General features: G+C 37.7%; 1 protein-coding gene across 2 annotated transcripts; it reads left to right on the top strand.

Moving 5' to 3' along the window:
- Positions 1-1,529: 1,529 nt before the first annotated feature.
- Positions 1,530-5,331, top strand: LOC121737185. 2 transcript variants are annotated; one of them, XM_042128781.1, is made up of 2 exons: positions 1,530-1,884; positions 3,880-5,331. In XM_042128781.1, exons 1-2 carry the CDS (start codon positions 1,588-1,590, stop codon positions 5,314-5,316), a joined length of 1,734 nt encoding a protein of 577 aa, XP_041984715.1. In that variant the 5' UTR covers positions 1,530-1,587; the 3' UTR covers positions 5,317-5,331. The 2 variants fall into 2 exon arrangements, with proteins under 2 accessions (XP_041984715.1, XP_041984714.1); XM_042128780.1 differs by lacking the exon at positions 1,530-1,884 and adding an exon at positions 3,134-3,222.
- Positions 5,332-26,548: the final 21,217 nt, after the last annotated feature.

Genomic DNA, 26,548 nt, shown 5'->3' with positions numbered 1-26,548 from the left:
CTTCGTAATAGAATCGCCGATGAAAATGTATGGAATTGACATAAGCGTTCGTTAATATGACGTTGACGTTCGACTCGTCTTATGTCAATTCAATACATTTTGATCGGCGATTCTATAACGAAGCGAAAACGAAAAGGTTTCGCCTAAATGGCCAGTTACGCACGAGTAATTTTATAGTGCCCAAATGTATGCGCAGTACATAAGAGCACTCTCTATTCCGTTACTCTCGTATCCCAGGGGGGCGGACGACCGACACGACTGGCGAGAGATCAGGCGCAGGACCGACTTTTTACATGCCCATCCGACGCATGGATCATCTTACTCGTCAGACAATCAGGTGATCAGCCTGCATTGTCCTATCCTAACTTGGAAGTCACATTCACACGTTTCCAACGCGGGAATCGAGCCCATGGCCGCCGAATCAAGAGCCACGTTCTCTAGACCATTGGACCACGAAGGCGTAATTATTTCATGTTATAGATCACTAGAAACTAATTCATAACTAAATCGCATTTTATAAGTCTGTGATTTAGACCCAAGAACCCAAGTCGTTCTTACATATTATGGCGAGGTTTGATACCCATAAATGGCATTTATTTTCACGTATACGATAATTTTCCCAAAATGATTGTTCTTTTTCAAAGCAGTTTTAAACACGTGCCAATGAGGAGAAGTGGATTTAGATGACTAAGGTGCAATCACCTGCCAATGCGTGCCAATGCATATTCATGTTAAAACTGCTTGTCTTTTGTCTGTCTTGAAATGTTTTTTAGGTGCACTTATTGAGTACTAGAATTTAGGTAGTTTTACCTTAGTTGGTAGGTAGTACCTAACTAAGCAGTGACAATTGGACACACGTTTCTACTAGGATTTCGAAAAGCATTTTCAGCTAATGTAAATTAAAACAACGGGGACCAAGGAATGAACCTTGCAGTATTCTGACCATAATTTGGTTGAAACGCAACTTGGTAGCACGTCAAAGTTTTTGTGCAGGAACTAGATTTTATTTTTTCGAAATAAAAACTGTCTTACGTCCTCAGTACAAAATTTTAGCAAGTATAGACAGATATTCATTTCTTGATTAACTATGACGAGACTGAACATGAAAGTGTTGTGTAAGATTGTCGAATGCCTTAGATGTATCTAAAACGACCCCATTACAGGGTTATGATGCGATGCGATGTGTTTATAGTCACTTTAATAATTGGATGAAAATTCAGCTGCAAGACCCAAGTTTTGTATCCAAATATCTGAATCTGATTGCTGATGCCTTTTTACCCGTTTTTAAAAAAGAATAAGATTATAAATTATATAAAAACATTACGTAAAGATAATACGTCGTTATATTTTACGTTTTTGTTTAGCGTTTTGCTAACACCTGTCCAAGGTTAGCAGACATAATATTACCGATTTGTTTAAATCTCAGGTCGTGCGTCATTTCTAACTCTTCAAACAATTATGGATTGTCTAAGTATACGATACAATAAACTTAATATGTTCTGTAAGCATAAGGGGATTTAAAAGGCATGCGAATCGTGAAAATGCTAAGTTTACGGGTATTGTCTCGCAAGATTGAATCGGTGAAAAATGCGTTCAACAATATTAATAATCGGTTCTCTGGCGCTATTGGCCGTGTGCGCCTGCGCTCCAGGCCCCGATGTGATCCAGCACATCCCGGCAAAACCAGACGAAACACCATCAGCTACAGAAAAAAGTGGTGCAGCATCTGGTGCTGTGGAAAAAGATGCTTCTAAACCGGTGGAGCTGGCTAGAGAGAGAAGAAGCATTGGGGGACAGGAGAGTGATCTTCTGCCGTCTGCTAATGATGTGGAGGCATCCCCATTTAGTGGAGGTGCAGCGCTGGAAGGACGTGGCCGCATCAGAGTTCTGCCAGGTTTCCTCGGTTGATGACCACGACTTTGGCTTATTCCTCAAACAAAATGTACCTTGTTATAATTTGTAATGTACTCAGTAACAATTCTTCTTATTAAGATACGTACAACGTTGTGCATCGTAAGATAAATCTCTTTTATTAGCCAATAAATGAATATATGTTTAAACATTTTTTGTTTTATTCTATATTTGTTGACGTCAAACAAATTAATTGCTAAGTGGTTCAAAGTGCACGTATTTAAAAAGCCATGTCTTGTGCGGTTTGATGGGTCTTCAACTGTTTCTTTTTTTTCTTCATTTGTCTTAAAGGAGAAAGGCAGAAAATAAAGAAACTTAACAGTAACAATAGGTATACCTTCTTACCTACCTACATAATTAACTCATCGTTATTAGAAGATGGGATGGGATAGGTTTGGTAATGCAACACGGGATAAGCATCCTGGGGTCATAGAAAGTTATAACTTATCACTAGCTAGTCAATTCTTTTATAAAAAGGATATACCTAATACCTATAAACTTTCTATTGCGCACTGTTTTACTCATCTTTCGTGTTAATTTTTACTCGTTACTATTAATTAATAACATGTGACTTGCGCTAATTATTTGCTCCTTTTTAAAAAGGCGCCAGATTATTTTTTACACATTCGTTATTTAGAAGTGCGTTTAATATGTTATCGGTTATTATTTTCTTTTATTTATTATCAAACATTTATTCAGTAGATGTTGCAACTGTGCCTTTAGTAAAAGATTTGGAATACGATGCAGAAAATATGAGTGAAGATCCTATAAAAGCACTTAATATTTCTAGCGTTAACAATGAAGGGAAAGAAGTAATGGCTGCTGCAGAAAGTGAATATTATACAGTGTATAAACCACTGTATGTGTACAGAAAAATAGAGCACAGTAAGCGACGAATTACGATGTATAATTCTTTCGCTGGATAACTTCAAAGGTATAAAACCCATGCCTACTTTATGTTCTTTAGTATTTTAGCAAATATATTTTATTTTTTAAATACAGATATAAAACTATAAAAAATGATGAATACAGAATATAAGACATTTGATGAACGTTTTGTATTGCTTATGAACAGAACTTATCTTTATGTCTGTTTTGGTAGTTGCAGTCGTTTCAATTCTACAAAATTGATCGTTAGGTTTCCTTCTTAATTGGCAAGTAATAAAATTTAAACAATAGAATTTATTACCTTTTTACTAATTGGTAGTACCTGTAGTATAATTCTGATTGCTTGCTGAAAGTCTAACGTCTTTAATTGCGCTAAAGATGTTTCTTTTCAGAATAGGGTTATTTAGTCTTGTAATGGTTTATGTAAGTAGTTATAAAGTTTTCTAGTTACTATTCTGTTGTAAAGTTTTTACTAATGTGTACCACATAGTTTTACAAAAAATCAGCCAAGTGCGAGTCGGACTCGCGCACGAAGGGGTCTGTACCGGTATAGAGTGAAAGTAGACAAAAAATTTGTTTGTTGTTTTTTGTATGGGAGGGTTCTATACCGGTATAGAGTGAAAGTAGACAAAAAATTGTGTTATTTGTATGGGAGGCCCCCCTTAAATATTTACTTTATTTTAATTTTATTATTAATTATTAAAGTACAAATATAATTAAGGATTTTGTGAAAATTTCAAGTGCCTAACTGTTACCATTATTAATTACAAGCAAAAAAGGCCAAAAAACCACGTTTCTTGTATCCCATACAAGAAACATGATTTTTTGGCCTTTTTATTAACTTTATTTTATTTTTAGTACTTATTTGTTATTAAGGCGGCAACAGATATACACAATCTGTGAAAATTTCAGTAGTCTAGCTATAGCGGTTCTTGAGTTACAGCCTGGAGACAGACAGACGGATAAACAGACATCGAAGTCTCATGAATACCCAAAGGGTGAAAACGGGACCCCCGTTTTCACCCTTTGGGTACGGAACCCTAGAAATAATACATAATAATACTGTTCTAAAACTTTCAGATTCACTATGTAGAAACAGGTATTTCACCAGTACATGACTTTAGAAATAAACTACCGACGGATAAATTGACAATCTCATCTAACAAAGGTCTCCAACGTTTGGCCAATAGTATTTTAAAATCAACATCGAATGTGACTCAAAATCCTGTAATGGAAGAAAAATTATTCCAATTATCAAAGGATCTTGTATCAGCAATTATTATGAAACTAGAGGTCCAAGACAAAATAACACGAATAACTCGTGAAGCGCTTGACGCTCCAGGAAAGCTTAAGGGAATGAGTGCAATAGAAACACGACGTATCTTAGACTACATCTCTAAAACTTTATCCAGTAACATACTCAAAATTACGAAAAATTCTGTCGAACCTCAACTGCATCGTCTAGTGTATGGATTAGCGCAAGTAGCTGCGGAAGTTTCTATTGTTTCTGCCTTAAAAGATGTAACTTACGCTTTAGCTTTGTCTAAGAAACAATCTTCTGAACTATCGTTACGTAAAAAGAGATCAGTCTTGTTAGAAAAAGTCCGTCCACCATCTACCGACAATCCTTTAAAACTTACAGAAAGTATTCCAGTTAACAGTGTAGTAGCACTGTTAGTAAATAATGCTAGTCGAACGCTTGATAAAACACCTGATAGTGGGCCTCCATCACCATATTCAGTACTTTCTAATGATAAAAATAAGGTACTTCATGTGATACCAAATGATAAAGAGGTTGGGGTAACAGATCTTAAACAATTTCTTAATAAAACTGCTATAGACATTGAGGATCAAGCAGCTAGTAATACGAGTAGTGCACTTTTAATTGATGCTAAATTAAATTCTACTCAGTATGTCACAGCAGACTCTCAAACAATGGAAATCCATGAAAATGATCCTCTTGCACATTCGGACAGTAAAAATAATGATTTTGTAATTGACCCTGATGTTGCCGCTGAAATAGAAATAGTACAACCAGAAATAGAAGACGAAGAACTGAATGAAAAGAGAAACAAGAAAAAATTGGAAAGGCTGGAACTCAGAGCTAAAAAAGCAATATTGCATGCTGGCGATGTTGCATTTTTAACTGCATCGACTGTGGTAGCAATGCGAAGAGCTCTAACAGCATCCATTGAAGTGAAAATGTCGGTACAGTATGCTAAAACTGGCATGACGAATCACCAGGATCTGATGATGAATCTTGCTAGAACGGCTGCTCAGCAAGCTGGAAGAGAAGCTAAAATTGCTACATCGAAGTCTTTGGCATGTGACAATTATATAAAGCTAGCATTGAAGTACACAGCACAATCTAAAGGGGCCCAACTCAACCATGTAGCGACCAGAATCATTATGGAGACCCTATCTCTCGGCACGTTAGCTAAATCTATGGCAACCGTTTCTTCAGACATTGCTATTAATTCTCTATATGCAGCTACAGATATTAAACCACCATCGTAAACTACATATTATATTTCTGTTTGGTGTTGTTTATTATTTTTATACCTGTAATATTTCATATTATCATTAAGCTTAAAACTCATTTATTTATAATTTAACGTATTTACAATTAAAATTATAGCTCTATGTATTCATAAAAATGACGAGGTATTTTGTAATAAACAGGTGTAACAAATCTAAGTGATAATACTTGAGGGTGTATATTATATAGAGTTTGCTGTGAAAGTTGCAGCGCTGAAAAAGCATTTTTTTGATTTGTATGGACAAACTCCCCAGCGTCATAAATTTTTCCATACAAAAGTGAAAAAATATTACTCTTCAGCGCTGCTACTTTTACAGCGAACTCTATACAGGGGATTCATACACACTCTAAAATATTATCACTTAGTTTTGTTACACCCTGTATAGTGTTTAAATACAGTTGGAACTGCTGGAACTTTAATTTTCTTGTCATGAAAAGCCCCATCTATCAGCAAAGCTTCAAATTAGCGCATGATCACACAACCCATTTTACACGGTCATTGGTTTTCCATCATTTCCTTTAAGTTCTAATATCCACCGCTAGATGGAGTCAACACCTACGCTCGGTAGTTTCCTTGGCACTAACATGAATTTGTATATGAGTTGGAAGGAAGCGAAAAGTTAATGTGAAAACTGGTCGTAGTACTCTTAAGGTAAAATAACTTTAGTGATTCAGAAACTAGGTCCAGTCACCAGTTGCAATGTAACAAGTCAAGTAAATATGTTTACTAAACTAAGTACCTACGTCTAGGTATAATATGATTTGATATTATAAACAGAGTGCAGGTCCTTCTCCGCCTAATACTGGTATTTGCCAAATTAATTATTATTAAAATCGGTCCAGTACTTTCAGAACGTATTTGATGCAAAATAGAAACAAATACTTGAAATTTTAGTTACAGCTATGAACAGTGACGGATTAAGAGTACTTGATGCCCTAAGCAATCAATGCCTGTGTCCCCCCCCCCCCCCCCCCCTATCAGTATGTCAACTAGAATCGGTCTTTAAACTTTTACCACCCACCTAAAACATAAGTTTTTTCCTAGAAACTTTATTTGTAGTGATTTTTTTTGGTGACGTGAGAGTGAGACGTGATGCCCTAAGGACGGATATTTTTTGTCCTTCTTCTGGTGCCCCCTCAGACGTGATGCCTTCTAGGCAATTTCTTAATTTGATTAAGGGGTAATCCGTCACTGGCTATGAAACGTCATTCATTTCCTCCTAACCGTCTTTAGGTATAATCTTAATATACTCTAGGACTTAGGTACAGTCCTAGGGCATGGCAGTGCTTTCGCCAAGACTTTCTATTTACCTACTACATCGTGAGAAAGGGTATCAAAGAAAAACAGTATAAGTATACAGTTTTTGTGTTTTATGTGATTCAATCCCTTACAAAAAAAAAACTTACATATTATGCGTAAATTGGTACTAAAATGAAATCAAATCTTTTTGTAGACGGGTCCCCGTCTACAAAAAGATTTGATATATATGTCCATATATACCTATTATAATTTAATTAGCTTCAACCCGGATTTGCTTTTGTGCTATGTGCGATATTTTGTAAAAAAACTGTTTACTTACAATCAAGTAGGTACTCAATAAGTACATTAGTTTCGACGTAGATACGTAAATTTTGATTCGTCATACTGTTACGATATTACAGGATTTAATCGGTAGCGAGAATAAGGGTATAGGACTGGTTCAGATGGAAAAGAGAATTTAAATAACTAGTATATTAACAGAAAATGTATGTAGAGCAGGCATGGCGAACCTTTCCTTATCAATGTGCCAATTTTTTGAAGAAATCTCTAGTGATGTCAGCTACTACGAGTATCAAATAATATTTTTCTTTGTAATCCGGATGCGTATTTAAAAATATAATGCTTCAAGCCTATCTTGGCGCTTCTGTAGAATAATTACTATATTAATTTTGTGATCAGTGACGTGCTCAGAATTGTATATCGCGTGCCACTTTTGGCACGGTACGCGTACCAATGGTTCGCCATCCCAGTGGAATTAACTAACTAACCCCTAAAACTATCTACTTTCTCATTTATGACCGCATTTGCATTCTTAGGGGATGAGTACGGTATTATATCCTCCAATTTTTACCACTATTGCGATCCTGTTTAAGGCATGCTCGATCGTCGTCGATCATAGACAATCCATACTAATATTCTGTCTGACTGTCCGTCTGTCTGTTTGTCTCTTCACGCCCAAATCGCAGAACTGATTTTGCTGAATTTTGATATGGAGATACTTTGAGTCCCGGGAAAGGATATAGGATACTGTTTATCCCGGAAAAATGTGCGTCACGCACGAGAAACGAATTTTGGAGCAACGGTGTCGCGAGCCTCATCTAGTGATAGATAAATATGCCCCTCTGCATGTTTGTATTCCATCACGATTCACGGGCCAACGTAACGTACATTATATCAAAAAACAAACATTTGCCCACGCTGCCGCAGTGGGCCTCACCGTTCACCGTGGAAGCGTCTAGAAGTTGAGGCAACACGATACTGTGGCAAGGCGAATTAAGCAATAATTATGACTTCACGAAAAGAGCGCGGTTGAAAAGAAATTGCTGTGTTCTTGTAGAAGGTTAAACTAGTGTTATTATCGTGCTTATGAAGGAAACCGATACCTAGTGCCAATGCCAAAGTTTTGGATTGGTATTTGGTTCCTTTTTGCAAAAGTAGGGCCGGTAGAGTACACGTTAAATTTTTTTGTTGTCTACTCTCAACAATTTTATACGTTCGTGGTCTACTCAATATTTATGTGCGACATATGACCAAAATCGGACCAGCTTGAAGCAAACAATTAATCCTAAATTCTATTACAGTTAACTGTTAAGCCATTAGTCAACGAATGAGAAGAAAAACGTACCTACATTTGTGTGTTGTTGAGGTCATGAATGTAGGGACACATTCTCCTTTTTGAATCCTAGATACGTCTTCAAGTAAAAAATGTCCATCACTTCAAGCTTATGATAGCTTATCTCGTTTTAGAAGATACTCCTATCGTTTCTCGGGAAAATGTTCATGACCTTGAAATCTGCTCTACTTTTTCAAAATACTAGAGATCGCCCAATGGTCGAAATTCGACCTTAGTTTCAACGATATTAGGACTACTACCTATATTTTGTAAAAAATATTGACTTTATCATTATTTTTTTCAACTCTTGTCTCTGGGACTCAGCTGATCTCAGACTGGCCGTGTAAGCATTGTCTAATAGTATCTTAGATTCAATAAAAAAAACTATAATCCATTTTCAATTTGTCAACTTGTTGTCAACAGACTTCAATCATAAATAAAAGAGTATAATTCGTTTGTATAGGCTTGTAACTCAAAAATCGCTCATTTCTCATGTGTGTGTGTTGTAGTGTATGTAATGTTTTATTTGTTAAAAAATGTATGATAAAAGCATAATCTCAATATAATATTAGTTCGATGCACACCTTCACCATATAAACTATAACTGGCAAAATTTCGTGCACCTACGTTTCCCCATTTTTCGTAAAAAGGGTTACAAAGTTTTTCGTTCGCGTATTAATATTATGATATTTAATAATGTACGAATGATATGTCAAATAAACCGGCAGCTCCTTTCATTAATGCACCTAATTAGTTCACCAATTAGATCACCGAATGATATCCATACTAATATTATAAATGCGAAAGTGTGTCTGTCTGTATGTCTGTTACCTCTTCACGCCTAAACGGCTAAACCGATTGGGCTGAAATTTGGTACAGAGATACTTTGAGTCCCGGAAAAGGACATAGGATACTTTTTATCCCGGAAAAATGTACGGTTCACGCGATAAACTAATTTTGGCGCAACGGAGTTGCGGGCGTCATCTAGTGTTAAATAAACCGGCAGCTCCTTCCATTAATGCACCTAATTAAGTAAATAGGTATTACAAAACTTAGTTCACGGAGAATATACGATTGCAAAATGCCATGTGCGAGAGGCGATGTTGTTGGCAATACGAAAGATCTAGAAGCAAGTTACGTTCTATGTTGACTTTTTCACACATTGTGTCGTTTTGAATTGAAAAGTGTAGATTTTCTTTATGTTTGCTTACTTAAACGGAACTTAAATATAGCCTGAGTGGCTTCTTGTTTAAATTTGTCGCCACTGAATTGATTTAAATAATGTCTGGAAAATATAGAAAATGTGATAAGGAGGGTAGACCATGGAAGGCCACTCTAACGGGAAGCCGTAGTCAACCAAGTTTTGTTGATTACAGAACCCTAAAACGGAACCCTAACCAGCTGATTTTTTGTATATTGGTAGGTTAATACCTATATAATTTAAGAGTAACATTGTCCTACAAATAGAACAATCCATATTTTAGGATCATCAAATCAAAGTATGAAATCCTTTCTATCTCTGTTAGCTACCACTTTCAGGATTCTTCGCAAATAAAAATGTTGTTTGTCTTATCAAAATGAAGCTACTCACAAAAAATTAGCTTGATAGTAATAAAAAAAAATTGTTCTAGGGCTCCCTGACTAATATTTTCGCACGCGCAAATTAAAAATCCCGCGGGACTCGTACATTTCTCTACGATCTTTGTGATCTACTCAATATCGTGGAAAAACGGTTAGGTTGTTTTTCCAGCACGTTCGAGAGTCGAGACTGGACTTTGGCCAGCGGCCGGCCTTGCAAACAGAGGTGTGTTGTACCAGTTTTTAATCACATGTGACAGCTCGACAGCTCCATTTCCGCTTCAAAATGCACTCCGAGATTTGCACGCAACTTTTTCACGAAAATATTATGTTCGGTGACGATCCTTTTCCCTTTTCGAGGTTCAAAGTATTCTATAGATGTCGAGTCTCTTTCAGTGGTAAAATTTGCGATGACTAAAGAGATACTCGTATCCAAGAGACGTATGTAAAATTATTATGTAGAATATAATAATAAAAGTTGGCCAAATTTTCCAGCTCGGCTGATGGCAGTGAACATTGGAGTTTGGACTAAGGATATGTGGTCGAAATAACTCAGATTATAAACTAAAACCTATACTAAAACTAAGTACTTATAACGAATTCCAATATTAATTTAGCTATAGCTTAGTACCTAGTCAACATTTTTAACGTTTATTCCCGTGGTGCTATCCCTTCAGTTCTTTGACTTTCGGTCACTGCAACTTTGTGCTGTCTCCCGCTTTGTATGGGGAGGGAATCTGGAATTCTTCCTACTTCTATTTTGTTCTGATTAATTTCGTTGCGGGTCCCAAGACAGCTTTAGCATGTCCCTCGGGCTCCTTGAGATCATATCAAAGGGTTTTCGTGGTTGGATACCGCTGTCGATCCTGACGACACAGGAGATACAGTGGTGGGAATGTGTGGTGGGCCAAAGCCGTTTAATAAAAAAAGACCGAAATACGTAGCAATTAAAAAAAATTAAAAAAAACGGCTAAAGATTTTAATCGAAGAAATATTTTAGTTTTTTGTTTCTTTGTGTTGCTTTCAGATTACAAAGTTGCCAGTGATGACCTTATACAATATACATTCACTTGGGCTTCTTACTATTAGTAATCAGGGCCGGACCGTGAGCTTACGAGGCCCTGGGCTGAAACTACTTAGGGCCACAACCACACATTTTAACTGTCAGTTCGTAGAACCAACACCTAAATTGTAATAAACCTTGATCGTAGGATTCTTAGGGATACCAACAAAAATTTAATTCAATTATGAATTCTTTCGCATTATCGTCTATTTTTGACTTGACTTTGCTGGGGGGGGCGGAGGCCCTTAAACTCATGGGGCCCTGGGCTTAATCCCAAATAGCCATACTTATATGGTAGATCCGGCTCTGTTAGTAATGCTATTAGCATCTGTTTTAAATTGTTAAAAAACTACATAATATTAATATTAATGTTATCCAAAAAATACTCGTAAATGAAACATTATTCTACGGTTGAAGCCGGACACGATGTATGCCTATAATTATGGAATGGAAATATATAATGAGTGTACATGTATAATATATCAATAATTATCTAGTTATCTAGTTGATAATAAGGCATTTTTATTCACATATCTCCATGAACCAGTATAACAAATCACGATCTTATGGAAAATCCATGGAAAATTAATCTGCAATGTAAACAAGTATTTTAAAATAAGTCGTGCAAAATATTTTTAGTTTTCGCCGCCATATCACTAACATACTTGAGACTGTGTTTACAAACTAAATCCAAAAGTCAAGCTTCCTTATTTATAAACTAGTTTTATTTAAATATTTAACGGGGGCTTTAATCGTCGTTCACTTTTTCTGGAACCTTCGAAGTTCGAACATTTATTTTAACAGTTAAGCAGATGTTATCATTTTTTTATGAAATAAGGGGGCATACGAGCAAACGGGTCACCTGATGGAAAGCAACTTCCGTCGCCCATGGACACTCGCAGCATCTGCAGAAGAGCTGCAGGTGCGTTGCCGGCCTTTTAAGAGGGAATAGGGTAATAGGGGAGGGTAGGGATGGGAAGGGAATGGAATAGGGGAGGATAGGGAAGGGAATTGGGCCTCCGGTAAACTCACTCACTCGGCGAAACACAGCGCAAGCGCTGTTTCACGCCGGTTTTCTGTGAGAACGTGGTATTTCCTCCGGTCGAGCCGGCCCATTCGTGCCGAAGCATGGCTCTCCCACGTTAAAATCAGCGTCAATTTTACCTCATGCGAGGAAATTGGTACCGGAAAATTCTCGAGAATTCCGCGGAAGACGCGCGTCCAAACATTTTGTTTCGTATTTAATTTGTATCTTAATTTCGTTGCGTTATCTAGCAGGCAGCAGCTCTGTGCAGTAGATTCCCACTGGATTACTGTACTATTTTGGAGTAGGTACAACATTCGTGCTAAAATCATTTCTAAATGACACTGTAAAGTTGGCAAGACCATGTTGCAAATTCATATTTTGCGGATTAGGTTCCGCCCTTTCCACACAAAATCGGTTCAGTGGTTCAGGTAGGAATCAGGAATTTGAATGTGACGTTGTTTTCATAAAAATAACTAGACATTTGACCGAGCTTTGCTCGGTATTCGATAAAACACGAATAAAATGTCATTTTCTAAAAATGATTCCTAGCTAGATCGATTTATCACCCCCGAAACCCCCTAAATTTCATGAAAATCGTTGGAGCCGATTCCGAGATTCCAATTATTGCACGTTTAAAGATATAAGATTTGAGTTGCTTATCCTGCCGTCGCGCGTCGTCGGGTAGTGTGTACAAAAACGCAAATATAGTGATTGTTATTAGTTTTATTGGGTTTTTCCAACTCAACAAATAACAATAATGACCGCTAATACTGTTTCTGTTTACGCATAATCCGAATTTGCTTTTTTTCTTCTTGGTCAATGGTTAACCGGGTTTGTTCCGCCCAAGCCGGTTATATTGCGACTAGACTTAGAATATTTCTATTTTTGTATTGCGTAGCAGCTAGCGCGAGCGCAAAGTTTGCTGATAAATGTCAGTTTTTACATTAGAATATTTTTGACGACAAAAGGCACAAGCTTAGCTCTACAACAGTCAAGAATCAAGATTCAAGATGTAAGAAAAGAAAAAAGCTTCCTCTTGGCCATAATATAAAACATGGAAAGGGTTTTGTCACAAGTGTATTGTGATAAAATAAAATGTAGGTATATGTCGTATCCAAACTACGCTACTTAAATATACCTACTGTACGTAGTAAATAACAAGACTTAAACATTTAAGTAGGTTAATATGTTCCGAATACATTATTTATTTGCATTTAAATACGTTGATAATGAATTAGCTTTTGTTAAATTATAACTGTTAGTGGGTATTAAACCTAGCCGATATATTTTACTGGCTTACATAAAAGAGGTTATATGTTTTTTTTGTCAATAATAAAAATGTTCTTCTTGCCTGTAAAATAACAGACATGCTAGAAAAATCACCTACGTAACCTTTTTTGCACGTCTGCCTGCCTTTTCAGTTTTCACGCTTAAGCCCCTGAACCAGTGGTGGCCCTAGGGGGTGGTGAATAGGGCAATCGCCCGGGGCCTCGCTCTTGCAGGGGCCTCGCAAGGTATTTTTTCGTAAGATAGAGGGCCTCGCAAAGACCTGCCGCCCAGGGCCTCACAAAGAACTTCCGCCCGGGGCCTCGCAATGGGTAAGGCCGCAGTTGACGCAACACCCTGAAAGATTTTGAATCCCGGAAAAGGACATATGATAGTTTCTGCCCCGGAAAAAATTACGGTACCTGAGCGAAACGAATTTTGGCGTAGGTCCATAAATCATGTAGAGACAGAATGTAGTCGCGTCTTTTTAACCTTATTACCTTTACCATTAGGTTAAAAATTGTCAGATACATCAGGTGTTTGCAGGTGTCAATGACGTTAACAACTGGACTTTGGACCCTCAAATGGTCTCGGCGATATTAGGTATGCAAAGCGGTACTTCCCCTGGCGTAGAGAAATCGTCTGGCACGTCCCGTTCACGGCTATTCTGCCTCTGGTATGTACCTATTTATAGGTTTAAGGTACTATCAGAAAAGATAGGCATATGCCAGATGGTGGATCTATAGTGCGTCAAGAAAGTCATGACAGGCGGGAAAAGATTCTAAACGTAATCACGCTTAAAAGGTGTATTTTTTTCTTTGTATTTTCACAGAGAACGCATATTACGTTTTAAATATTGTCACTTTGCACATTTTTATTTCGAATTAATAAAGTTCTCTAATTTTTTATTTCATTTAAAAATTTTCCCGCCTGTCAAGTCTGTCTGTCTGTCAAGAAACAGACTATACGTAATTTGGTCGCGTTAAGAGGAGACACTAGGGGCCGTTTTTCCATACAAACGTTGTCCGTTGTTTCCTCCCTGGATAGTGCCGGTAGTGTTTAATTTTTTCCTGAATATCTATAGCCACTATTTGCATGTCCCTATGTTTTCTTTCTTTTCAATTATTAAAAAAGATATTTATGAACGTTCAAAAACCCAAAAAAATGGTCAGATTTTCCGATGTGTTCAAGCATCTAGAAAGTAAAGGACAAAGCTAAAAAAAACCAGAGCGAACAGATATTACAATATCTCCCATTTAGCCATCTTACAATGAAATATATACAGAATTATTTCATTTAATATCACTGAAATTCTGAGCTACATCATGTATCTGTTCGCTCTGGGTTTTTTTTCATACATGTGATAGCATTGTCCTTTGGCTAGATTATACAAAAAACATAGGAACACAGCTCAAGCCTTGCTTTAATTTTTAATGAAAAAAGTACTTAAATTGTTTTGGAAGTTTTGAAGAAGAAATCAGGGGACAACGAATAGTTAGTAAATTTTTTGTTCTTTTATTAGATCAAGCTGCAGTTGTCTCTATCGCGCTCTACGGGGGAAGGCTTGAGGTTAGGGAGGACAGCAATGGATTTTACAAATACTTGTTTTTCCATTTCTCTTATCTCTAGTCCTTGGTGCACCTCCTACAGACAGATCGAGCGAGTTTAATGAATTCTAAATGTTGTTAGTCTCGCTAAAACTCGAAAATAGCCGAACCAATTTAGCTAATTTTAGTCTCGAAATATTTGTCCAGGTCCCCTGCGGCACACTTACTTTATGCTTCTGGAATTGTTATTTTTTAGTAAATAAGTCCTTATGATTGCATTGTTTTCGTGTTACACAAAAAAGTTAGGTAACAAAATAACTAAGAAAACAAAAAAAGATTTCTATCAGTCTATCTCTATATTTTCGTGCCCTATCTTATAAATGTAATTAACATTAAATATCGTTAAAAATTAAGTTTCTTAATAAATTGATTACGATCACCATGTTATCGTTAAAAATGCAGTATTGAGCATTGATTAGGCAGGTTTTTCGATTATCGTTAGTCTAACCTGAGTGTCCAACTCTTAAGATTGTCATTGTCGTTACTCGTTAGTCTAGGTAAGGTTAGCCGCTAACCTAACAGTGTCTCAGCTCTGAAGATGGTCACTGTCGTTAGTCTAGGTTAGGTTAGCCGCTAACCTGACGTGTCTCAACTCTGAAGATGGTCACTGTCGTTAGTGTAGGTTAGGTTTTTTTTTTTATTTTATTATAAAATTGTGGCCGTCTATGGACTGTTCGTCCATATCCTTTTTTTGTTATTTTATTATTTAGATTTTTCGCACCAAGGATAATTGAAATAATATTATGAATTTTAATTAATTGTGGTCCATCACGCCATGGACACTTTTTTTTTTTAACATAAGTAATATATATTTATATATATATACTTAGTAGAATAGACTATAATATATTATACATATAATAAATAAATATATATTTATTGTTTTATAAATTACATAATAATAATATGTTTTGAACGGTGAGGTCCCAGTCGGTGTGGCGGCCAGTAGGTCCGACATTTTCCGATTTCCTTAGATTTTATGCTGCTCCACCCTTTGCCTTTAGATGTTGTGACATTGGCTTGGTGGAGAGGGGTCACTCAAGTTGGGTGGAGTTTCTAGGGTGTTAAAGAGATATCGTTCTGTGTCGAATCTACCCGCCATGTGGCTTAGGACTTTATCGTTCCTGTCTTTTATAGCCATTTTTATGTTATAATCTCTTATGTGTTCGGTTGACACCTCCGTGGCTCTTTTTATGAAGCTTGCCACAGCGTCTCCATCAGTGTCAGTGTAATAGACACAGGTGTTAGTGTGCCGGGATATGGCTACAACTGCATGAGGAACGCTGTCATGGATTGCCAGCTTTCGGGACTTGGTCTGTATGATGATCACCGAGGGACTCGTTAATCCCTGAGCTTCATGGATTGTGAGGACGCGAGAGTCCGTTCCCGATCCATAGCCTGTATTAGTGAGGGCTGCTTTCTCCTCTTGTGTGTGGACAAGATACAGGGTATTTAGATTGGTTTTAGGTATTCTCGCTCCTGTATACTTCATTAGCTTTAGGGACCGCGGTGTAGGTTAGGTTAGCCGCTAACCTAACTAAATGTCTCAACTCGGAAGATTGTCACTGTCGTTAGTCTAGGTTAGGTTAGCCGCTAACCTAACTAAGTGTCTCAATTCTGAAGATTGTCACTGTCCTCAGTCTAGGTTAGGTTAGCCGCTAACCTAACTAAGTGTTTCAACTCTGAAGATTGTCACTGTCGTTTGTCTAGGTTAGGTTAGCCGCTAACCTAACTAAGTGTTTCAACTCTCAAGATTGTCATTGTCGTTAGGTTAGGACTTAGGTGAGCCGCTATAACCTAACCTGAGTGTCCTAACTCTCAAGGTTGTCGTTGACGAGTCTAGGTTAGGTTAACCGCTAGCCTAAACTGAGGACTGAGTGTCTCATGACTATCGTTACGTTAGGACTTAGGTTAGCCGCTTACCTAACCTGATGAATGTGATGGGTCCTGAGATGTAATAAGTGTGACTTTGTTTTGAAAAGCTAATATGCCAAAATGTTATGAACCCAAAATTTTGGCGGCCACTGCTGTGTTGCTGTGAGCGATGATGGAGGTAAATATGGTGATCCATTGTAGTCCAAAACTAAGGAACAGAGCCTTTTAAACTGCATGATGCACCTCGCCACTTCTTCGTGGTTGACGTTGGTGTGCATGCACCAACTACAAATTAAGCCATTTACCGTCCTTGACTTTTGTAGTATGACGTGAGCAATTAAGAAATTATGGCTATAGTACTGATAACATACCTGCGGGTGTAACAATAATTATATTAATAGTAACGCCTCCGTGGTCTAGTGGTATAGAGCGCGGCTCTTGACTCGGAGGTCGTGGGTTCGATTCCCGCGTTGGAAACATGTTATTTCCAAGTTTGGTTAGAACAATGCAGGCTGATCACCTGATTGTCTGACAAGTAAGATGATCCATGCGTCGGATGGGCATGTAAAAAGTCGGTCCTGCGCCTGATCTCTCGCCAGTCGTGTCGGTCGTCCGTCCCACTGGGTTATGAGAGTAAAGGAATAGAGAGTGCTCTTGTGTACTGCGCACACACTTGGGCACTATAAAAATTACTCCTGCGTAGCTGGCCTGGTTTTAATGAAACCGGCCACCGTCACCGAAACCGGTGTGGGAGCTATTATTATTATATTAATTATGATAAGCTCCGTCTGTGGGCTCGTCAAAACTATAAGGTATATTCAGTGACGGATTAAGTCTACTTGATGCCCTAAGCAATCCATGCCTGTGTACCCCCCCCATCCGTATGTCAACTAGAATCTGTTTTTTACCACCTAAACATTAGTAATTATTTTTTAGAAACTTTTTTTGGTGAAGTGAGAGTGGTGAGATGTGATGCCCTAAGGACGGATGTTTTTTGTCCTTCTTCTGGTGTCCCCTCAGACGCGATGCCCTAGGCAATTGCTTAATTTGATTAAGGGTTAATCCGTCACTGGGTATATTTAACTGCTTAAATATACCCAGTGACGGATTAACCCTCCGTCCTTCTCCGTCCTTAGGGCATCAGCCTTTAGTAAAACGATGATACATAAAAATCTTAAAAAACGCAGGTTTTTTAAGATTTTTATGTATCATCGTTTTACTATAGGTAATAGGTACTAGTTTGATCCTCTTGTTGTGCTTTTTATTTTTTTTTGATTAAATAATTTAGGAAATACCAATCAATTCATTTTTCTTTTGTTTAGTAAAAATAAACTATTTTATTTTATTCATTCTCTCATCATTTCGTCTCTTTTTATGCACGCTCAACCACCGGTTTGTATGAATAATTGTAATGAATAATTGACGACCTCTGTGGCTCAGTTTGTGGGCTGTTGGTAGCTCAAGCCGGGGGTCGCGGATTCGAATCCCGCCGACGGAACAAAACGTTTTTCAAAGTTCCTGGGTCATGGATGTGTATTAAATATGTGTATCATATAATAAAAATCTTAAATATATGTATAGTATAAAAGTATTAAATATATTTCCGTTGTCTGGGACCTGTACACAAGGTACTTATCATGGAGCCAGATTGACGGGGTGTGAGGCGTCCATAGATATTATTATTATTATGTTTGTGTAAGGTATTCCTTGATCACGGACAATTAAATCCCGGACCTTTGGAAGGCATGCGTGGGGCCAAAGCCAACACGTAGAGGCCCGTTACACAGTTTTAATCTAAATGTTATGTGACACTCTCTCACTCTGAGAGCCAGCGGCCAGTGTAGGACTATTACAGGGAATGGATATTAGAAATGATACCGGGCTATGGGGGTGAGGTGCTAGTGGACTGGGTAACTAGGACTATGGAAGGACTATGGCGTCTGCCGATACAACGTGGAAACATGTATCATAAAGTTGGCAGACGGTGACTCGCCAACTCTTTGAATGGGCCCCTCAAAATGGTCGCACGCACGGTGCACCAAGGCGGCAACATCGACAGAGCGGCTTGAGGCAGGAGAGGTGTCGCTGGACTTTAAACGCCGATCATTTGCACCCTCAGAGGGTCCCATCACGTCGCCCACTCGTCACTTACGCTTCACATCCTCCCTCCGAGCCGAAGCTCTTGCGACTCCACTCTGACCGGTTAAGGCAAGGCAGAGGTAGGGCCTAATTCTCCGTCAGTGTTCACTCCGGCCGGCCGGTAAAGGCAAGCCGGAGATGGAGAACAGGGGCTTCCCTGGGAGCACTCGGGTTCATGGGATCGTTACTCCCCAACAGCTCGCCACAAGCTGCCCTGCGGCCTTATTATTATTATTATTAATGAAGCGATATTATGCGTGTCGTCGCAGAGATCACCGAAGGCCAATAGCTGTTGAATACAAAAGTATTTGAGTGCAAGTGTCCTTAATTCTTGGTCATCATGTAGAGGTAATAGAGCTTACGAAACATTTGTATTGGAAAATAATATGCATATATCTATTCAGATCTGTCCATAACTTCTTGTTTTTAAAGGATTTCCTATTTCGATTGGTCACGGCATCACGCGTGAATGGCATTATTATTATGAAGGAATTTGGCTTAGATATGGAGCTGCCCACGGGAAAGGACAATGATACATTTTACGGTGGGAAAAAAATCAAGAATTTTCTGACATTTCATTGCGGGGAAATGCTCTGTTCCTATGGGAGTTTATTCTGTGTGTATGAAGTCGCGGGAAACAGCTTAAATGTCTTTCACCCTTTAACGCTCAAAATTTTTTTAATATTCCAAGTATTTATAGGTCTACCAGAATCTGATGGCAAAAAGTAAGAAAACAAAATTGATTCCAGCAATACCGGGGTAATTGGAATAAAACATTTTGAACCTTTTTTCCTTAAAGCGGCTTATTCTGTGTGTGAAACATGCAAATATAAAATTTATCCAATAATCAAGGGTATTTTTTGAAAATATGCCATCAAAATTTGCCATCAGATCCTGGTAGACCTATATTTATTATGGTATTATACAAGTATGAAGTAGGTACTGTATATGTATCGTTTATATTACATATTAACGATACATATACAGTACCTACTTCATACTTATTGCTTCCACGCTACTTGCAACGCAAAAATATAAAGAATTTTACCTCTATAATGTGTCAATTCTTAGTTGGCGTTGTGGACTTTGTACCGCGAGATTTCCATTGTCCTTTTATACTCCGGTTAGCGAAGTGATAAATTATGCCCATCACACCATCGCGACTATTATTATTTACTAGACGTTCCGCGCGGCTTCGCCCGCGTAAATTACAAAATTTACAGACAAATGAGTCCACAAAAAATAGCCTATGATCTTTCACGTGGTCTACTTTTTACCTGTGCCAAATAATAGAAAAATTGCTCCAGTAGTTCGTGAGATAAGCCATTTCAAATAATTTCCCCCTTTTTTTTTCCACATTTTCCTCTATTTCTTAGCTCCTATTAGTCTTAGCGTGATAAAATATAGCCTATAGCCTTTCTCTATAAATGGGCTATCTAACACTGAAATAATTTTTCAAATCGAACCAGTAGTTCCTGAGATTAGCGCGTTCAAATAAGCCCTTTCAAATAATTTTCCCCATTTTTTCCACATTTTTCTCTATTTCTTCGCTCCTATTGGTCTTAGCGCGATAAAATATAGCCTATAGCCTTTCTCGATAAATGGGCTATCTAACACTGAAAGAATTTTTCAAATTGGGCCAGTAGTTCCTGAGATTAGCGTGATCAAATAAGCCATTTCAAATAATTTCTCCCGTTTTTTCCACACTTACTTCTATTTCCTCGCTCCTATTAGTCTTAGCGCGATAAAATATAGCCTATAGCCTTCTTCGATAAATGGGCTATCTGACACTGAAAGAATTTTTCAAATTGGACCAGTAGTTCCTGAGATTAGCGCGTTGAAACAAACAAACAAACTCTTCCCAATTATAATATTAGTATAGATTATGATAGGTTTTGGTCAGACTAGATGACGCTAGCAACTCCGTTGCGCCAAAAATACGATAATTGCACGAGAACCTTACATTTTTTCAGGATAAAATGTATCCTGTGTCCTTTCCCGGGACTTGCAGTGTCTCCATACCAATTTTCAGCAAAATCGGTTCAGCGGTTTGGGCGTGAAGAGGTAACAGACAGATAGACAGACACAATTTCGAATTTATAATATTACGATGATCTATTAATTATTATGATATGAAGTAGGAAGTATATAACTCGCAGAAGTAAACTAGACATTTCGTTCTAAGGAAACTATGGAAGTAGGTGTCAAGTTAATAAACACACCGGCAAAATGAGAGGAATTTTCAATTTTTTGGAAATTGTTCACTGTTTTTTATATATTTATTTATTTAATTAGGTACTAATTGATTATTAAAAAATAAATTTTATATAAATTTAGGGCATAAAAAACGTGAAAAATAGAAAAAAATCGGCAAAAATCAAAATTTAAGAAAATCTTTGAAATTTCAGTAGTAAGTTTTTAAGTTAAATTCTCCATTTTTATTAAAGAAATGTCATGTTTAAAGCGTGTAATGCCTTCTATGGATCTCAAGAGGGCCTGGATACGCCATTCCATGCTTGCATTTTGATTGTCAATCATTTCCTGTGAGATATTCTCCTACTCCTCCAGTAGCGCCAACTCGAGGTCCTGGACACATTTTGGACCGGAGTTGTAACTCGTACCGTTCACCCATTTATGTGCCACATGTCTTCAATCGGATCCACATCCGTAGACCGCGCTGGCCTCTCCACCTGGGCTACGCCAGCATCGTTTAGGTAATAATGCCCGATTTTTTTACTCTATGGACGCGCATAAAATTGAAGTTGCTACCTAAAACTGTGCAAAAGGCACACCATGCAGTTCCAGGATGGCTGTGTTATAGCCCTGTACTCTCAAAGTACCATCATCAATAATCATCAGCTCCGTCCGGGTTCCAAATCATATGCCACTCCAAACCATTACGAAGCCTGCATCATAGGCCACTGTTTCCGTTAAGTTTGATGGGCTATAGCGTTCCTTACGATTTATCCACATTCTTTATCGCCTGTCAACCAAATGTACACAGAATTTGCTCCCATCACTGTACAGCACAAGATTTCACTCTCTTGTCTAATTTTGATGTTCACGCGCAAATCTTAGCCTGGCTCTTCGGTGTCCAGTCTCAAGTTTTGGTGCCCTTACAGGCACTTTTGAGTTTAATTTAACTTCTGTAAGTCTTCTTCTTACTGTACAATCACTTACACGTACCTACATCTCGGACTTGTTCCGACAGGTTTCGTGTCTGCATAGCAGTTTGAGGTCGATTTCTCAAGGTTTGTTTCTATATAAAATGGTCATCCTGAACCATTGTCACCCGATATTTGCCTTGTTCTCGTCTCCGAACGTAAGATCGAGTCTCTCTGTGGCGTTGAAAGTTACGATGGACCACGGAAGCCGACACACCTAAGGCCTGACTGACCGAACGGTAGGTGTGACCTTTTTCTATCGTGGTTACAACTCTAGCTGTCGCAGATACTGGGAAATCACTAATTTTGTATCTAAGCAATGTGTTATTCCAAAAACCAAACAATCAAATAAGCTGAGCATACCTTGCAGCCCGCTAAAACGCCATTCTTATCAGGAACACTTACAACGTCAATCATCGAAAAACACTTATTAGGGCATAATTGCTATAAAAACCTGTCGACTTGCCAGTTTTGTTCAATATTTTATTTCTTAAATTAGCTTAGTAACTATAAAAAAGGATTTCACTCAGCCCGACCCGCTTGAGTTCAAGTTGTGGCCCTTTTTACCTATATTCCTCTTATTTTGCCAGTGTGTGTATTTGCTTGTTTTACACTTACATATTTTATATCTATAATCTTGGAGCTACTTAATTTGAGTTCACCTAACCGTGTTTGCACTCAAGCAGTCATTGACGTTTAGGCTAAAATCGAATAAATTGGTACAGATTGACGTCATGAATCATAATATTATCATATTATGTTGTTTGGTGACCCAGGACTGAGGACAACGCTATTTTTACTATTTAGCGACCATTTGGTGTAGCTATTCTTAAAGATTTTACCAACGTTTGTATGTCAATTGCCGCCTTAATTCACAGAGTCTAAGAACATAAGTGAATTGAGCCTTGAGAGGTGGATATATTACTCTAAAAGACTACTATACTGTACTCTGCGAAACATGGCGGTAACGGTCATTGACGCCTGTCAAAATCTTGTCATTTTCTATATAAACCGCGATTGACAATGAAGTGTCAGATGTTGTCAATCGCGTTTCGCCGAGTACAGTATAGTAAAGAATTGTAATGACTAATGAATGACTTATTTATTATAGTCGACATCAAAATACATCTTATAATATTATGAGTTAAGTATGACTTTTTCCATAAACTCTACCTTTACATTCGATTCAAAAGTATTCCAAATGATCCGCCAAGTGCGAGTCGGAGTCGTGCACGAAGGGTTCCGTACCGTTATAACTTACAGAGCAAAAAGATGCCAAAAATTGTGTTTTATGTATGTATGGGACGCCCCGGCAAATTTTTAAATAAAATAAAAAATATATATGTATTATTATTAATTATTAAAGTAGACATATAAGCTATAACTAAAGATTCTGTAAAAATGTTATGTGCCTAGCAGTTGCCATTATTAATTACGAGCAAAAAAGACCAAAAAAATAACGTTTATTGTAATGGAGCCACCCTTAAATATTTATTTTATTTTGTTTTTAGTATTTTCTGTTACAACGACAACAGAAATACACAATCTGTGAAAATTTCAGAAGTGTAGCTATAGCGGTTATTGAGTTATAGCCTGGAGACAGACAGACAGACAGACAGACGGACAGACATCGATGTCTCAGTAATAGGGTCCCGTGCTTACCCTTTGGGTACGGTACCCTTAAAAGATAAGTCACATCCTTGGCCACAATGTATGGATATCGTATCTTATCTGATGGGTGTGAGTCTATGTCAGCTCTGACGTCCTCGACCTATTTACCAAGTCCATGTGGATAATCATCCACATGTAGGATTGAGAGGATCTGAATGGGAGGAATTATGAAAAATCTAAATTATTTTTGAATTTACAAATATTATAAAAATATACTTTTTGTGGGTAAAATATAACATTCTGCGGCACAACGATAAACTTGAGTCATAACGTATTTTACTGCTTAAGTACTTAATAAATGCTCTATAAAAATTAAACACTGAATACTTTTTGCCAGAATGAGACTGTAATGTGCACTTTGCACGTCAAACTGATAATGATCTACAATCTATCTACTGATACCTGCACTGATACTTGTAATTACGGAATTTAATGTCAATAGTCTGTCTGAAAAAGATAGTGAATGTCTGAAAAATAGTTAAAATTAGAATAGATAAGACCATCAAATAATCGAGACGTTTTAATCGGCGATTGTGCTAAATTCGAAATAACAAATACCTTTGATTATTTTTCCGACCCAAATATCGACCAATAGAATTGCACCATTCGACGTCACGTGGTACAACCTACATGGTATTATACTGATAATTTTTTGAAAATTTTCTCTGGTAGTTGCTATATATAAAAAACAAATTCTAATTCTATTGGCCGACATTTGGGACGGGAAAATAATCCCCCGAATACCACACGAGCTTCAAAATTATCTGGCATTTCCCTCAAGGTTCCCTGCAAACAAATAAAGTCGTCAAGTTTTTCAGGAAAAACTTGACTCCTTCATTTGTTTGCAACGAACCTATCGGGAAATACCCGATAATTTTGAAGCTCTTGTGGTATTATAAGTGAAAATTTTATCAATTCTTTTGTTCGTAATACAAAACTTAGTTTTTTGTTATCCGCCAAATTCTTTCAAGTCAGTTTATTAAAAATTGTTTGATAATAATTAAAGGTATTTCAACTCAATTTACTGCCACAAACCACAATTATAAAACAATTAAAATTTACTTATTGATTAATTGCTTAAGATAATAATTACTTATAAAGCATTATTACTTTAAAATAATTACACAAATATTTTTTATGATTTCTTTGTTTTCCATTGTTTTCTATAATATTAAAATTTGCTTCACTGATCATTGTTATTCTGTCTTAACTATACATTTACGATTAAGTATGTATTGTTTTTTGTTAAATGGTATAATGTTTAATGCCGTGAAGTCAAGTAGTGTATTATTTTTCGCCTAAGTATCTAAGTACTGAATCAAAAAATATTTCAAGCCTTCGTGCACTCCCTCTTTCTCTAACATCGATTTTTACATAATATATATGGTCTCTACATTTTATCTATGATTATTGATTACCTTATACTTACATCTGAGAGCAAAGACAAATTAAGCGAACTACATTATGGGACCTTTCTTGAAGCGTTTTGGAAAATCTTTGAAAACATTTGGAAAATCTTCGGAAAATCTTTAATCTACAAAACTTATACGTGGTAGAGCCATGCTTCGGCACGAATGGGCCGGCTCGACTGGAGAAATACCACGCTCTCACAGAAAACCGGCGTGAAACAGAGCTAGCGCTGTGTTTCGCTGAGTGAGTGAGTTCACCGGAGGCCCAATCCCCTTCCCTATTCCCTTCCCTACCCTCCCCTATTCCCTTCCCATCCCTAACCTATTCCCTCTTAAAAGGCTGGCAATGCACCTGCAGCTCTTCTGATGCTGCGGGTGTCCATGGGCGAAGGAAGTTGCTTTCCATCAGGTGACCCGTTTGCTCGTTTGCCCTCTTATATCATTAAAAAAAAAAACTGTATTTTACTATAATACCTTGTTTACAAAGGACCAAAACTTAAGCATTAAAAGAAGTTCGAGCTCTACTATTAGTAGGTCATTACAAGAGAGAGAGACATGTACCTAAAAATCTTATCAGAACTATATAGTCCTCCTTATCGATTTCGATAACGGCGACCCCAGAAATTAAGGATTGTTTCTATTATGAGCCCTAATATGACTTGCTAGACCGAACTTGGTTTTGAATGTCCTATCACATGTGCTACAGTAGAGTTGGCCGGCAGAATTGTAAGTATAGATGTAGGAAGGCTTAGGTCTCTCTTTACACAATTGGCGCTTAACTTCAAGCGCACACAGACGGTCTTTCTCAAAGTTTTTGATCTTGGTATTGGTCGTAGAGCGCCAAGATATCCGCTCAGCAGCAAGCTTTTCCCAACATGCAGGGTCAATAGCACAGGCATTCAAGTGTCTTTTGAGAACATCCTTATATCGCAGATGTTGTCCACCTTGCTTACGCTTGCCCCCTGCCAATTCCGAAAAGAAGACCTCTTTAGGCAAGCGGCGATCATCCATGCGAAGGACGTGCCCGCACCATCTAAGTTGTCGCTGCATCAGTAGAGCTTCCATGCCATACGTCTCGGCGCGGCGCAGGACCTCAGAATTAGGTATATGGTCCTGCCACTTTATTTTAAGAATTGATCTTAGACATCGTAGGTGAAAGGTGTCTAGTTTCTTTATGTCTGGCTTATAGAGGCACCATGTCTCAGCTCCATATAAGAGAACAGGTATAATAAGTGCTTTATAAACATTAATCTTTGTCTCTAGCTTGAGATCATGGGACCTCCACACACGGTTAGTCAGTCGCCCAAAATTAGCAGCAGCACCAGCAATACGTGATGGTATCTCCGAGGCTAGGGTGTTGTCGTTGCGAATGAGACTTCCAAGATACTTAAAGTGTGAAACCTCTTCTAGTATTTGTCCATTTAGATACAACGCAGCAGGGTCAGCAGCGGTTTCACCTCTAGGCATTTGCTTAAGAATTTGTGTCTTAGAGGCGCTTATAACCAGTCCGAACCGCTGACAAGACTCTTGTAATGCGT

Source organism: Aricia agestis, chromosome 20, assembly GCF_905147365.1.
Source record: "Aricia agestis chromosome 20, ilAriAges1.1, whole genome shotgun sequence".
In the NCBI taxonomy this organism is placed as follows: domain Eukaryota; kingdom Metazoa; phylum Arthropoda; class Insecta; order Lepidoptera; family Lycaenidae; genus Aricia; species Aricia agestis.
This window is presented reverse-complemented; position numbering and strand designations above follow the sequence as displayed.

Excerpts from the sequence above, each read along its gene's own strand:
- LOC121737185 (XM_042128781.1), top strand. The coding sequence starts at position 1,588 with ATGCGTTCAACAATATTAATAATCGGTTCTCTGGCGCTATTGGCCGTG. Across the intron at positions 1,885-3,879 it reads AAGGACGTGGCCGCATCAGA|ATTCACTATGTAGAAACAGG; the intron begins GTTCTGCCAGGT and ends TAAAACTTTCAG.